This window comes from Neltuma alba, unplaced genomic scaffold (genome assembly GCF_004799145.2).
Source record: "Neltuma alba isolate B1F8T4 unplaced genomic scaffold, ASM479914v2 tig00001633_pilon, whole genome shotgun sequence".
Classification (NCBI taxonomy): Eukaryota; Viridiplantae; Streptophyta; class Magnoliopsida; order Fabales; family Fabaceae; genus Neltuma; species Neltuma alba.
The window spans coordinates 817644-831872 of record NW_021632543.1 but is presented as its reverse complement, the minus strand read 5'-3'; the positions used below and the strand labels follow the sequence as shown (position 1 = coordinate 831872).

Here is a 14229-nt window from a genome sequence, read left to right as displayed (position 1 = left end):
AATCCAACGTCGGTTCTCCGATCTCCATCGAGAAGCCGACGACGAGGACAACAACTGTTAATGTTGATAGCAATATTTTCGGTCCCCACATGATTGTCGAACGTAGGTTCCGCACGAGACCTGCGACTCATGATACGGATAAATCTCAGACAGATTTGGCGGCGACGAAAACGCTAGCTCAGCCAGCAACTGTTACTGTGCTGCAAAAGGTGCAGGTACAATCTAATCAAATCCCGAAAAAGCAGTGGCAAGCCAAGGAAGCCGGTACCAAAGATTCCGAGATCCTTGACATTCAAGTTGATGAGATTCAGGGTGTGGATAACGGGGAGGCGGTAGTTAACTTGGCGAAGGACGTACGTGTATTTGGAAATGACATACAAGTCCATAATAATCATGAGAGTGACTGGGTCCCAGCTGGTTCAAAAAAGAAACTACCCGGTTCACGTAAGCTTAAAGGAAAGGAGAATATTCTAGGGGTTAAACTGTTGGGTCGATCAAAAGGCAAACGTGATCTAGGTAAAAGTGAAGCTCGTGGGAAACTCATTCTCTCCAATCCTTTCTACATCCTCGACGGTGGGACACAGGAGGGACAGACTAATACCAGCAGAAATGCTGGAATGATCATTGAGGCGAACTCGCATGTCCAAGCTCCTAAACTTGACGTTGGGGGGTCCAACAGCAGGTACGACAGACCAGTGAGAATGATACCCAGGTTATTACTCCGACGGGAGTCTCCTCCCAAAACTCTGTACCAGTTTCCTCATGAATTGCTTAATCTGGAACTCTAGAGGGACAGGCTCACGTTCCTTTCCTCAACTCGTTCGGGAATTGACCTCCTTCTACAGCTTGGATTTTGTGGCCATACTAGAAACTCGTTGCAGCGGGGCCAAAGCTGTTGATATCAGCAAGAAGTTGGGTTTTCAGTTTTCTGAGATTGTGGACGCGGAAGGTTTCAGCGGCGGTATTTGGTGCCTATGGTCCTATAAGATTCGGTGTGTGGAGTGCGTTTCAAAGAGTCCTCAATTCATTCATTTGAAAATTGAAACTTACGCGGACCAAGTATGGTGGTTTACGGTAGTGTACGCAAGCCCAGTAATGGCGAAACGTCGGCCGCTATGGGGGGAGCTCCTAGCTCTACAGCGCCAGGTAAATGGACCTTGGTGTGTTGCAGGGGATTTTAACGCTACTATTTCAGCCTCGGAACGCTCTCCCGCTGGGGCTATAGATCGCGATTTTAACTCTTTTGTCTTAGACTCAAATCTCAGTGATATGGGTTTTCTAGGTCCACGGTTTACCTGGAAACGCAACTCCTCAGAGAGTCGGATTGACAGAGTCTTGAGCAACCCTGAGTGGCTAGATGTCTTTAGGGATGCCTCGGTTACTCATCTCCCTTTCTTTAAGTCTGATCATCGACCTCTCCTCTTAAAGCTTCACAGAGCAGGTGTTTGTCAGCATGGGAATAGACCCTTTCACTTTATTGCATCCTGGGCGCTTCATGAAGATTTTAAAAAATTTGTCAGGGGTAACTGGAAGAGTCAGGTTCCGTGGACTGAGAATATCCATCAATTCACGAGCGCCTGTACAACGTGGAATAAAGAGGTCTTTGGGCATACTAATTCTCGAAAGAAAACCTTACTTCATAGACTGGAAGGTATCTCCAGAGTGGAAGCTAGAGTCAGTCTCTCCTTGGAGCTCCTTGATCTCCAACGCCAACTGGGAAAGGAGCTAGACGAAGTACTCCTACAAGAATCACTCATCTGGGCTCAGAAAGCTAGGAGTGATTGGCAGATCTATGGAGATAAAAATACTAAGTACTATCACAACCGTGCAAATAACAGGCGCAAGCGTAATTTCATTGGGGCAATCAAGAATGAACTTGGTGATTGGGTTTATAATGCTGAAAGTATAAAGTCAATGGCCACCGCTTTCTTCTCTCATCTGTTCACGGAAGACCAACCTGCTAGAGAGCCTATTGCTTGCTCAATTACTTATCCACCCTTGAAGGAGGAGGATCAGACTAGAATGGTAAGAGAAGTGGGAGACATTGAAATCAAGGAAGCTTTATTTTCCATGGGGGCGCTCAAAGCACCGGGACCGGATGGGCTCAATCCTCTATTCTACCAGAGCCAATGGGACCATGTGGGAGCTTCTATCTGTTCTTTTATCAAACACGTGTGGAGAAATCCGGATGGTATTGCTGATATTAATGATACTTATCTCGTACTCATTCCGAAAGTTGATCACCCAGAAACGTTGAGAGACCTCCGACCTATTGGGCTGTGCAACGTCATCTTTAAAATTATCACTAAAATCATAGCCAATCGACTCAAGCCATGTTTGTCTTATATGATTAGTCCCACTCAGTGCAGTTTCATCCCTAGTCGTCATAGCTCGGATAACATTATTGTGGCCCAGGAAGTGGTGCACTCCATGCGAATCAAACAGGGATATAAAGGATTCATGGCTATTAAAATCGACCTTGAGAAAGCTTATGACAGAGTGAACTGGAATTTCCTCATTAACTGTCTCAATGAGATGCAAATTCCTACTCATGTTACCCAGATCATATCCCATTGCATATCGTCAGCTAAAATGCAACTTCTTTGGAATGGGGAAAAGACGGAAGAATTCAAACCCACCAGAGGGCTCCGGCAAGGGGATCCTATCTCCCCATATCTCTTTGTGATATGCATGGAGAAACTAGCCCATATGATTCAGGAGAGAGTGAATAAGAACGAATGGACCCCAATCTCGCTGTGTAAGTAAGGCCCTCCTCTTTCTCACTTATTTTTCGCTGATGATATTATCTTGTTTTCAGAAGTGTCCATTCATCAAGCAGCAGTCATTCACTCTTGCCTCGAAGAGTTTTGTAGCCGCTCAGGTCTGAAAGTTAACGTGCGCAAAACCCGAGTCTCTTTCTCCAGGAATGTGAACCATACCCGGAGGTCCGAAGTTAGCAACATCCTCGGTTTTCAACTTGCGGCAGATCTCGGCAAGTATTTGGGAGCCCCACTCCATCATAGAAGAGTCTCTAAAAGCAGTTATCAAGAGGTGGTAGACAAGGTGAAACAGAGACTGTCCAACTGGAAGGCTAACTCTCTTTCTTTAGCAGGCAGGATCACTCTGGCATCTTCTGTAACGTCAGCTATTCCAGAGTACTCGATGCAAACTGCTTCCCTGCCTATAACCACGTGTGAAGCGGTGGAGAAACATAATAGGTGTTTCATATGGGGGTCCTCCGAAGGTCACAGGAAATCGCATCTGGTAGCCTGGGATAAGGTTTGCACTCCAAAGAAGAACGGAGGTCTCGGGCTTAAGCACTTACGCCACCAGAACCAAGCCTACATGGCTAAACTGGGTTGGAACCTCATCAATCGTCGAGATGCTCTTTGGGTTAAGGTAATTAGAACCAAATATAGATGTGGGTTTGATTTGATACCCACTATAGATCACGAAAGACCTGGTTCGAACATCTGGAAAGGCATTAAAGACGCTTGGAAATATGTTCAGGAGGGGGTTCAGACAACTCAGGGCAATATGGGAGCTCGATGGCGATACGACAGGAACGGTGTCTTTTCTATTAAGTCAGCTTATTCTCTCATTACACAGGATCAGCAGGTTCCGAACCCGATATGGAGTAAAATTTGGAAACTCCAGGTCCTTCAACGGTGCAAGACATTCATGTGGCTTTCCCTTTACAATAAACTTTTGACGAATCAAGCTCGAGCGGAAAGAGGCATGGTGACGACCCCAATCTGTACGTGGTGCGGCTCCCATTGCGAGAGTTTACTTCATGTTCTTCGGGACTGTGACGACACTAGAAGCCTTTGGTCTTCCATGGTCAAATACTGCTTGTTGGACAGGTTCTTCTCCCTCGAGTTAACGGATTGGCTACAATTCAATATACGGAACCTCGGGGGCTCCTTCGGCGACGGTTGGAGTGAGTTTTTTGCCACTATTTGCTGGCTCCTTTGGTCACGTAGGAACGAGAGAATTTTCGATGGCAAGTGGACCCCGAATGCAATGCTGTTAGCCAAGGCAAGGCACATTCTCTCAAACCTGAAACAGGCTGCAACTAAACTCATAGGCAGTAATCTCAATGGTCACCGTGTCACGGTACAGGGTATTAAATGGTCCCCCCCTCCACCAGGCTGGGTTAAACTGAATGTTGATGGTGCCTTCTCCACGCTGCATGGAGCCGGCTGTGGAGGGATTTTGCGGAATCATGTGGGTTCCTTCATCAGCGGCTTTATGTTCCATCCTAACGACGGTGATAGCCTAGCTGCCGAGCTGTGGGCACTGGTGTGTGGCCTGAAAATGACGTGGGACGTTGGTTTTAGGAAGGTTATTGTCGAAACTGATGCCTCTGAAGTGGTTCGCTTGTTGTATCATTCTTCAGATAAGGACCACCATCTTCTCCAGTTGATTTCTGAAGCTCGCTCTCTGGTTGATCGCTCTTGGGAGGTGGATCTGGGTCTCATTCCAAGATCAACTAACGAGGTGGCCGACCATCTAGCCAAGAAGGTGCTAAGGACCGCCCCTGGTTTGCATTTGTTCTCACTCATGACTGAGGAGTTGCGTGAGTTAGTAATGAAGGATTACATCGTAGAGGCTGCCACTTTTAGTTAGTTTTGATTCGTCTCTTGTGTATCAAAAAAAAAAAGAATATTTGTGATCAGGTCATTTAATTATTTAGTAGATGCTGTGTTTTGGGTTCATCAAAACAATCATCTCTTTGCGTACAGTTGATGTCAACTGTGTGGAAGACTCTAATGGCTGATATGTAGAAGGAAGGGCACGTGAAGTGGACATTTTTAATGCTGACTTTATGGTAAGCTTGTTGAGATGTTAGTTTTTTATGGATTGATGTTGATAAATGACTAAAATGTTCATGTTTTAGGCAATAATGGCAGCTAACCCAAAGCTGTGGGATGCTACAAAACGGAGGAATCAATTTTTACCTGAAAATATAGGCTACAACATAGGAGAATGTGATTTGATCTTTGGACCCATACTTGTTAGCGCTCACTGGTTCTGTGTTGTGCTTGAGTCTAGCATAATGAATTTCTATGTGTTGGACTCAATGACGCCAAATTTAGAGGGTAAGAAGAAGAGCAAGAAGAAGGGGGTAATTATTGATGACATGATGACCGTGGTCACTGAATGTGTAAGGATAATGCAACTCATCTTCTATGATTGACATTTCATTTATCTTTTATTTACAATTGCGTAATGATATTGTACAGAGGAATAGATTTTATGATATTATTGAGATAGTTAAGCCTAATGCCACTAGGAAGAAGAAAATGAGTGATATCATTTGGGCTCCTGTTCCGCAAAAAAACAATCTGTGAGTGGTTTATGTTGTTGATATTATTATGTCTCAAAGCAGCCCAATGTGTTATTTTCATTCTTTTACTTCGTTGGGATGTTTTCATGTGCAGGCGAGATTGCGACGTTCATGTATTAATATGGTTGAGTAAATGGAAGCCCGGTGAGATATTTGACTATACGGATGAACAAGTGGCTGAATTCCGACAAAACCTCATGTGATGGCTAGTGAATCATGAGCTTAATTCAAGACGTGATGAAGCATTAAGCTTGCTTTCATCAACCCAAGCCACCACACTGACCAAAAGACGGCATTTGTAATAGCAGGAGACATTATATAGATTAGGCATATAGTACTTGTGAAAGTAGTGTTAGTTTGAAGTCTTAATATTTGACTTATGGTTGGAGGTAGTAAGTGGCTGCCATTTGTTGGCCTAATTGCAATCCTTTTTGGGATAATTTGAGTAAAAAAGTGATGATATTTACAACATGCCATGTTACTTCCATGATGATAATCACAAGTTGATTATTTGTGCCTCAAATTACATCCACTTGGACCCAGGTTCACTACACAAGTAATAGGATTAACAACTTTCATATTGAGAATTGCAACCTTTGTAATGATAGTTACCACATCACTGTTGCCATTTGCATCTGAAGTCTTTCAAGCCTAAATCACATTTTTTTAATCCATTTTTGCTACCCCAGTAATGATAATGACAACGTTCGTACTGATAATTGCAACCTGTGTAATGATAGTTACAATCTTCCTATTGCCTTTTGCAACTCTGTATGTTCATACCCAAGTAACACTCTTTTAACGGAAATCCACTACCCCGGTAATGATAATCACAACATTCGTAATGAAAATTGCAACTTTTGTAATGATTGTTACCACCTCGCTATTGCTTTTTGCAACTGCATTTTCGTACCCACGTATAAATTTTGTCACAGAATTTCACTACCTGGGTAATGAAAATCACAACATTGTTAATGTAAATTGCAACTATAGTAATGAGATTTACCACTATGGTTTCCCCATTTGCATCCCCATGTTCTAAACCCACGTATGAAATTGTAAATCTTAATTGCAACTTCAGTAATGATATTTACCAGTCTTTTTTTCCCATTTCCGGTTCCTTTAATTCAAACCCACGCATCAAATTGTTTAGGAAATTTCACTACCCCGTAATGATAATGACAACATTGAAAATGTTAATTGCAACTTCAGTAATGATATTTACCAGTATGCTTTTCCCATTTCCAATTCCTTTAATTCAAACCCACGCATCAAATTGTTCACGAAATTTCACTACCCCCGTAACGATAATAACAACATCGGAAATATTAATTGCAACTTTAGTGATGATATTTACTACTTTGCTTTTTCTTTTCCCACCTTAATTTCAAACCCATGCATCAAATTGTTCAGGGAATATCACTACCCCAGTAATTATAATGACAACATTTGAAGTCTTAATTGCAACTTCACTAATATGATTTACCACTCTACTTTTCCCATTTCCGATTTCTTTAATTCAAACCCACGCATCAAATTGTTCACGAAATTTCACTACTCCCATAACGATAATAACAACATCAGAAATATTAATTGCAACTTTAGTGATGATATTTACCACTCTGCTTTTTCCTTTTCCACCTTAATTTCAAACCCACGCATCAAATTGTTCAGGGAATATCACTACCCCCGTAATCATAATGACAACATTTGAAGTCTTAATTGCAACTTTACTAATGCGATTTGCCACTCTGCTTTTCCCATTTTCGATTCCTTTAATTCAAATCCACGCATCAAATTGTTCATGAAATTTCACTACCCCCGTAATGATAATGACAACATCGAAAATATTAATTGCAACTTTAGCGATGATATTTACCACTCTACTTTTTTCTTTTCCACTTTAATTTCAAACCCATACATCAAATTGTTCAGGGAATATCACTACCCCCGTAATCATAATGACAACATTTGAAGTCTTAATTGCAACGTCACTAATGCGATTTACCACTCTGCTTTTCCCATTTTTGGTTCCTTTAATTCAAACCCACACATCAAATTGTTCACAAAATTTCAATACCCTCGTAATGATAATGACAACATTGGAAATCTTAAATGCAACTTTAGTGATGATATTTACCACTCTGCTTTTTCCACTTCCACTTCCTTTATTTCAAAGTCAAGTAACACATATTTTCAGGGAGTTTCACTAGCCCGGAAATGATAATAACAACATTGGTAATGTGAATAACAACATCGTTGATGACATTAACCACTCTAGTCATACCCATTGGCAACTTCCACCATCTCCCTCGAGGGCATTAAACAAAAGGTCATTTGTGTTGACAAAATAGCATAGAAGTACACCTGAAGAGCATCATAAGATGTTTACATTAACATTCAGACTTTACTACATGTGTAATGGAATTGATCACTGAAGTGACAATATTTACCAAAAACCAATAGGCCCATCATAGAAGCTACATAACTTATATTCAAATGACAAGTTAACAGTAAGATTAACCCACCACCTAATGTTTCCTTGTCATTCAGATTACAAAACATATCCTACCCAGTGAATATCATTTACAAAAAGGATAGCTGTAAGAACCTTAACCTCAAAACATTATAACCCGTCATAAAACCACTACTATAGTAGAAAAGGAAAACTGTTAAAACGAGCTACCATAGTAGAAGGAAAATTTCATAATTTTTAGAAATTGACTTTCAAACTCGGGTCAACCCGTAATCCGTTGCATGCAACTAAAATCATTCATTCATATCCACTGGGCCTCTGGCCCGGGTAACAAAACACATCTACATCAGCCCATATAAATAGTTTCCAACAACATAAATCAAAGTTCTACAAACAATAGAAAAGGCCTCCGGCCAATTACAAGTAAGAAGATACACTTCCTCCGGTTTACCATAAAGCTGGGCAATCAAAATATTTTCAAAAGCAGTCCTAATTGTGGCAATATATACTAGCCATACATATACCAGTGCTAGAGGCCTAAAGCTAACCAAGCTCAAGCCTCTGCGTCTCTTCCCGATGGCCCTCGCCGAGAACCTTCACCTAAAAACATTGTAAACCACTGGGTGAGATAAAGTCCCAGTAACCAACCTTTCCAATACTAGGTACTACCAAATAGGTGCTCGTGAGGTGTCAAGTGGGGCAGTTCACAAATAATATGCTAACAAGATAGCCACAACAATTCATGCGAGTGAAATGATGCAAATCCCATTAACCATATCCCTCACTTTGAGGGATTTTCAAGAGCCGAACCCGGCCTATCCCTCACTATGGGGGACGTAAGGAGCCATAAAAGGCCTATCCCTCACTCTGGGGGACGTAGGGAGCCAAAAGGCCTATCCCTTACTATGGGAGACGTACTAAGCTAACCATCATGCATTAATGGAGGCCTTACCACGTGGTAGTAACTATCAAAAACTCTCACCAATTCCCAAATCATGCATCACGCTCAAACCTTAATCAAATAGTAATTAAACATCTCATAAGTAACTTCATTCAGTGGCATATCCTTCACAATTTCAAGATTTCATTCATCATCAATCAAAACCCCACAAGACGGTTTTCCTTTGTATACACAACATACAGTTTGAACATAATTACTACTTGGAGCACAAAACATAAATCTACTCACAATACCACAGAAGCAAGTACTAAGGATTGGAAAGTGGTTACCTCTCGCCTGAGCAAGGAACAACAAACCAGCGATGTGGCCCCGTGCACCACCAAGACTCACAACCGGTCTACACAAGCACACAAGCACACAAACACACAACCAACATGTATTAGCTTTCAAACTAATAATGTGGCCAAAACCACACTTGGGGACACAAAATTCCTATCTCCCATCAAAACTCTACCCAACTCAAAGGGTATAACTATCAAGGCAACACTCCATGGTCATACCAATCCATGAAAACCTTAATTCCTTTCCAAACATCAATTAAAATACATAACCTTAAGGACCCACTATAGGAATTCTATACCTAAACATCCAATTTGAGCAATTAAGGTTCCAACAACAAATCTAAACCGATTAAACATCTAATTTAACCCTCCTTAACATAACCCAATTCACAAAACTCAGAATCAACCTCTACATTGTCATCCTCAATCCCAAATCACCTATTTCCATAAACCCTAACTCCAAAAATTCAAGATTCTTTAGATCCAAGAAAACTACACCGATTAAATACTTAAACTAACCCAATGCAATCAATTAAACTCAAAACAATCGGTCAAAAACCTCAATTCCATCACAACTTAGAAAATCCTAGGGTTCCACAAAAAATCCTCAGAAATTCCAAGAAAGAAAGTAGATTAGAGGTTAAAATCACTTACTTGAGGTAATGGATCCTTAGAAATGCCCCCTCCAAGCCAGAAATTTGAAACCCTAGCAGAGCTCCTCTCTCCTCCTTTAGATTTTCTAATTTTCGCACACTGAACCCCTCCCGCGACTATATAGATTCGGGACCTTTCGCCGCGGCGAAGATTGGAACTAATCCCGAGAGGGATTACTCGCCTGAAAACTTGACTTCGCCACGGCGAACTCTAATCTTCGCCGCGGCGAAAGCTTCCCGAGAGGCAACTCTCGCTCACCCAGAAAACTTCGCCGCGGCATGCCCTTACCTTCGTAGCGGCGAAACCTTCCTGAAAGGGAAGCCTCGCTCACCTGAACAACTTCGCCGCGGCGTCCCTATGACTTCACCTCGGCCAAACCTGCCCGAAACACAAAGTCTACCTGGAACCCCCGGTGCGCTGCGGCGAAGTTTAACTTCGCCACGGCGAACATACCCTGAGAGGGGTACATTCACCTATTCCTCCAACATACCTCAAATTCAACCCAAACACCAATATCAAGATTAAATTGCTAATCTATCCTCAAAATCAACCCAAAAGAGGCTATTAAAACCCGATAAGACTTAGGATGTTACAATAGCCTACCCATCATAGGATTTTTACATTAATCTTCAGACTTTACTACATCTGTAAAGGAATTGACCACTAAAGTGATAATATTTACCAAAAACCAGTAGACCCAGGACAGAAGCTACATGACTAATATCCAAATGACAAGTTAACATTAGGATTAACCCACCACCTAATGTTTTCTTGTCATTCACATTACAGAACATCTCCTACCCAGTTAACATCATTGACAAAAAAGATAGCCTACCTATCAACCCTTCTCCCAAAAAAATTAAAAAGGCTTCAAGAGTCATTCCATTCCTATAAAAAAAAAAATACTCCCATTGGTATTATTGACATCAAACCTTAAGTTGGGCTTGGATTCTTGCATGTTTTTCTTGTGTGGCCAACTTGCTAGCATGCGCTACAATGGTACACATTCTTGTTTTGAAACTGTGACTCTTGCCTATTTATCCTAAGCCTTCCAGGAGGTCGACTAGGCAAAGGTGGTGCCAAAAATACTTGACTTGCTATATCTTGTAGCCGATAGTTATTAGGATTTGGCATGTCGATTGTCACCACTGGAGTCATCATCCTACCATAAATCTTTTGCTGGGACGTAATCTTGTAGCATTCTTCAACAAAATCATACACATTGCAATTCAAGGCCTTGATAGCTACACATGCATGTGGGCATGGGATGCCTGACATTTGCCAAGCTGTATAGCTACATTCACATTTTTCAAGATCAACATTAATGGCTCCTTTTGCTGTATGGAGTATGGACACACACCCTCCCCCTTTCCGTAAGGAACACTTAACATCCGTGCAGATCTCGCCACATTTTCCATCAATGTTGCATTTGTATTTGGGCCTACACCATTCTTCCATTTGCTCATTACCATGCTTGCTGCATACATCTTCTTGGCTACCTTTTCACGATACTCATGTATAAGTTGGGCAACATTATATCTTCTCTCCTTCAGCATCCACGCATTGAATGACTCCGCAAGGTTTGTTGTTATGTTGTCCCATCGTTTAAAAGGGAACTTGCTTAAGGGCCATTTGTGAATATCACCATGATTGACAAGCCATTCAAATAATTGGAAATTGAAGTGTCTCTTGTTATTTATTGCTTGATCAAACTCTGTGTCAAGCCTTGCATATGCAATGGCATCTAGGAAATGCAATCCATCCTCCCTTGTGTTGCCACTTGTCTTCCTTTTTCCTCTATTTAACTTGATTATTTGTGTACTGAAATTCTCCTTAACATGTCTGTAACAGTACGCATGTCGCTCACCTCCGAATATTGCTTGCACAGCGCCTATAATTGCATTGTGTCGGTCTGAAATAATCGTTAATTGCATTGACCCAACTATCTCCTTAATCATATGTAAGAACCATGCCCAATCCTCAAGTGTCTATCCCTTCACAATCACAATGGCAAAAGGTAATAATTTATTGTTCGCATCATAAGTCGACACTGAAAGTAGTGTCCCCTTATACGGTCCACTTAAATGACTTCCATCAATATACAGTACATGTCTAACACCAGTAATAAAACCCTCTATACAACACCCATAGGCTATGAATACACACTCAAATCTGTTGTTCCTTGCAGCCACCCATTTTGCCACTATTTTGTCATCGGTTTCCTTCAACCGGTCACATATCCATGGAATAAGCATGTAAGTTTGATTAGGTCTACCATGTATGTCCTCCAACGCTTTTTCCTTGGCCCTGTATGCTTGCTTGTATGTCAACTTCACACCATAATCTCTTTCCAACCTCTTTTTTATATCATGTGGACGCATGTCCATGTGATCTCTAACCTCTTCAATTATAATTGATGATGTCAAGCTAGCTGATCCACCATGTGTCACGTGAAGATTCTCTTGGGTATTATGAACATGCTCATTTTTGAATGTCGTTACAAGTAAAAATGCTAGAGTACTCTTTCCAGCTACTCTAGCACTGATCCTCCATGGACAACCTTCAACATTGCATTTGACATACATATGGGCATTAGAATTCTTCACATATTTATACTCAAATTTGTTTGCAATGTTGAATTTGTATAGTTTCTTCTTGAAATCATTCGTATCTGGAAAAGTTTGCCTCAATCCTAACAATACTGTCTTCCATTTCAAGGAATTCATTCCTGGTAAAGGAGTTGGTGCACTCTCTACTGCATATGGCAGGCTAAGAACATTTTCAGCTGCTATGTAATTCACACATTCGACAGCATCCTCAATCATTGGCTCATCGTTTTGCTATGACAGTCCTGACAATTTTGACATGCTGCATGTATAATTACAACATTTGTTATGATATTGACAACAACATTATCGCAATTAACAACTTCCATAATCAGAAACTTGTGACTTACCTGTTTCGATCAGCCACTTCTTCCTCTGTATTCTTATTACCTTTAGCTGCTACGTAAACATGTGCATTACTATCATTATACTCAAATAGGTTATCAACTTCATCATCATCAATAAGATCTATTAATATCCTATCATTAAAGCCCAATGTGTATTTAATGTCGCAACCATTACTATCTACACCAAACCATTCTCCTATCATAACCCTCAAATCTTCAAGCCTTATACCCTCCTTTATCACTCTTACCCTGACAGTTCCACCATAGTACTTAACTTCACCATCACCATTTTCTGCAAAGTTCCCACCCACATGAAAGTAACAAGCAAGACGCTTTGAAGATGTTGACCCAATATTAGATGTCATCAAAGCTACCTAACCTGCACTAGAGAAGCATAAATCAATATTTTAGTTCCTCAATAATCAATTTCATTTATCAAGATTTCGAAACTTTTCTTAGGATTTCACAAAAAATGTAACACCCAAAAAATGCACACACACACTTGTTGTATTGACAACTTAAATATGGGATTTCACAATTCCAATAATGAATTTAACAACAATGACCACCTCATGCTTAATGTTAGCCCTCCAACTTCATGCCCACATTATCAGTTCCCACCATTTTTCCATTTCCGATGTATCACTCTCTCATCCTGGTCAGATTCTTCATTTAAACCATCTACACTCATAAACCCATCCCCATTAGACCATGTACCAGTAAACCGACTTGAAAACCCAAACCCATCATTAAGCTCCACTTTCTTACATAATACCCACGTTCAACCCCTCTCTCACTACAAACCAGGTTGCCCACAAAGCAATTCCACCGTAATAAATCAAATTTGTAGAATGGTGAAAGTTGAAGGAGTAGATAAGAGCATTTTAGGAGAAATTTTCCTTACCTTTTTCGTCTTCTTAGCATTCGACTCTGCTCCACCTGCGTTTTCAGCTTCTGAGCTCTCCCTCTTCTGCTATTACGTGTCATGTGTTCGTTCTTCATGTGTTTAGACTGGTCCAGGGGCATTTTAGTCTTTTTGGCGAATTATCCAAATTCCAGATTGATACCACATGCCCATTTTGTCATTTCAGTAATTTACATGCCCATTTTGTCATTTCAGAATTCAACAGTCATTTTCTTGTCATTTTCCCTTTTTGCCTCTCACTTGTAACTCTCTCAACTCTGCTCTTTTCTAAACTTTTATTTTAATCTTAAATAATTTTTAAAATTAATCTTCAGCATTTTATATGAGGTTTTTTTTATTTAGCTCCCTTAGCTCACCAAATAATTTTTCTAAAATTTACAGATTAAAAATTAACCTATAACTATTTTTGTTGAATTTCTCAACAAAATAAGTGTTTAATTTAGGAAATTATATTTTAAATTATCTCTACCTTTTATTCTTCCATAAACATATTTGTTTCCCAAAATAATTATCTATAATTTTTTTAATTATTTGGGGCCATTATATACTTTTAATAATTACTCATTTCTTTATTTTCCTGTATTTCTTACTCAAAAATATTTTTTTTATAGAATGATTATTTTCCTGAG

General features: G+C 40.4%; 1 protein-coding gene across 1 annotated transcript; it reads right to left on the bottom strand.

Annotated features, from left to right (window-relative positions):
* Nucleotides 1-11710: 11710 nt before the first annotated feature.
* LOC114760268 (uncharacterized) lies at nt 11711-12547 on the bottom strand. Its single transcript, XM_028949530.1, has one exon. The coding sequence runs from the start codon at nt 12545-12547 to the stop codon at nt 11711-11713; it is 837 nt and encodes a 278-aa protein (XP_028805363.1).
* Nucleotides 12548-14229: the final 1682 nt, after the last annotated feature.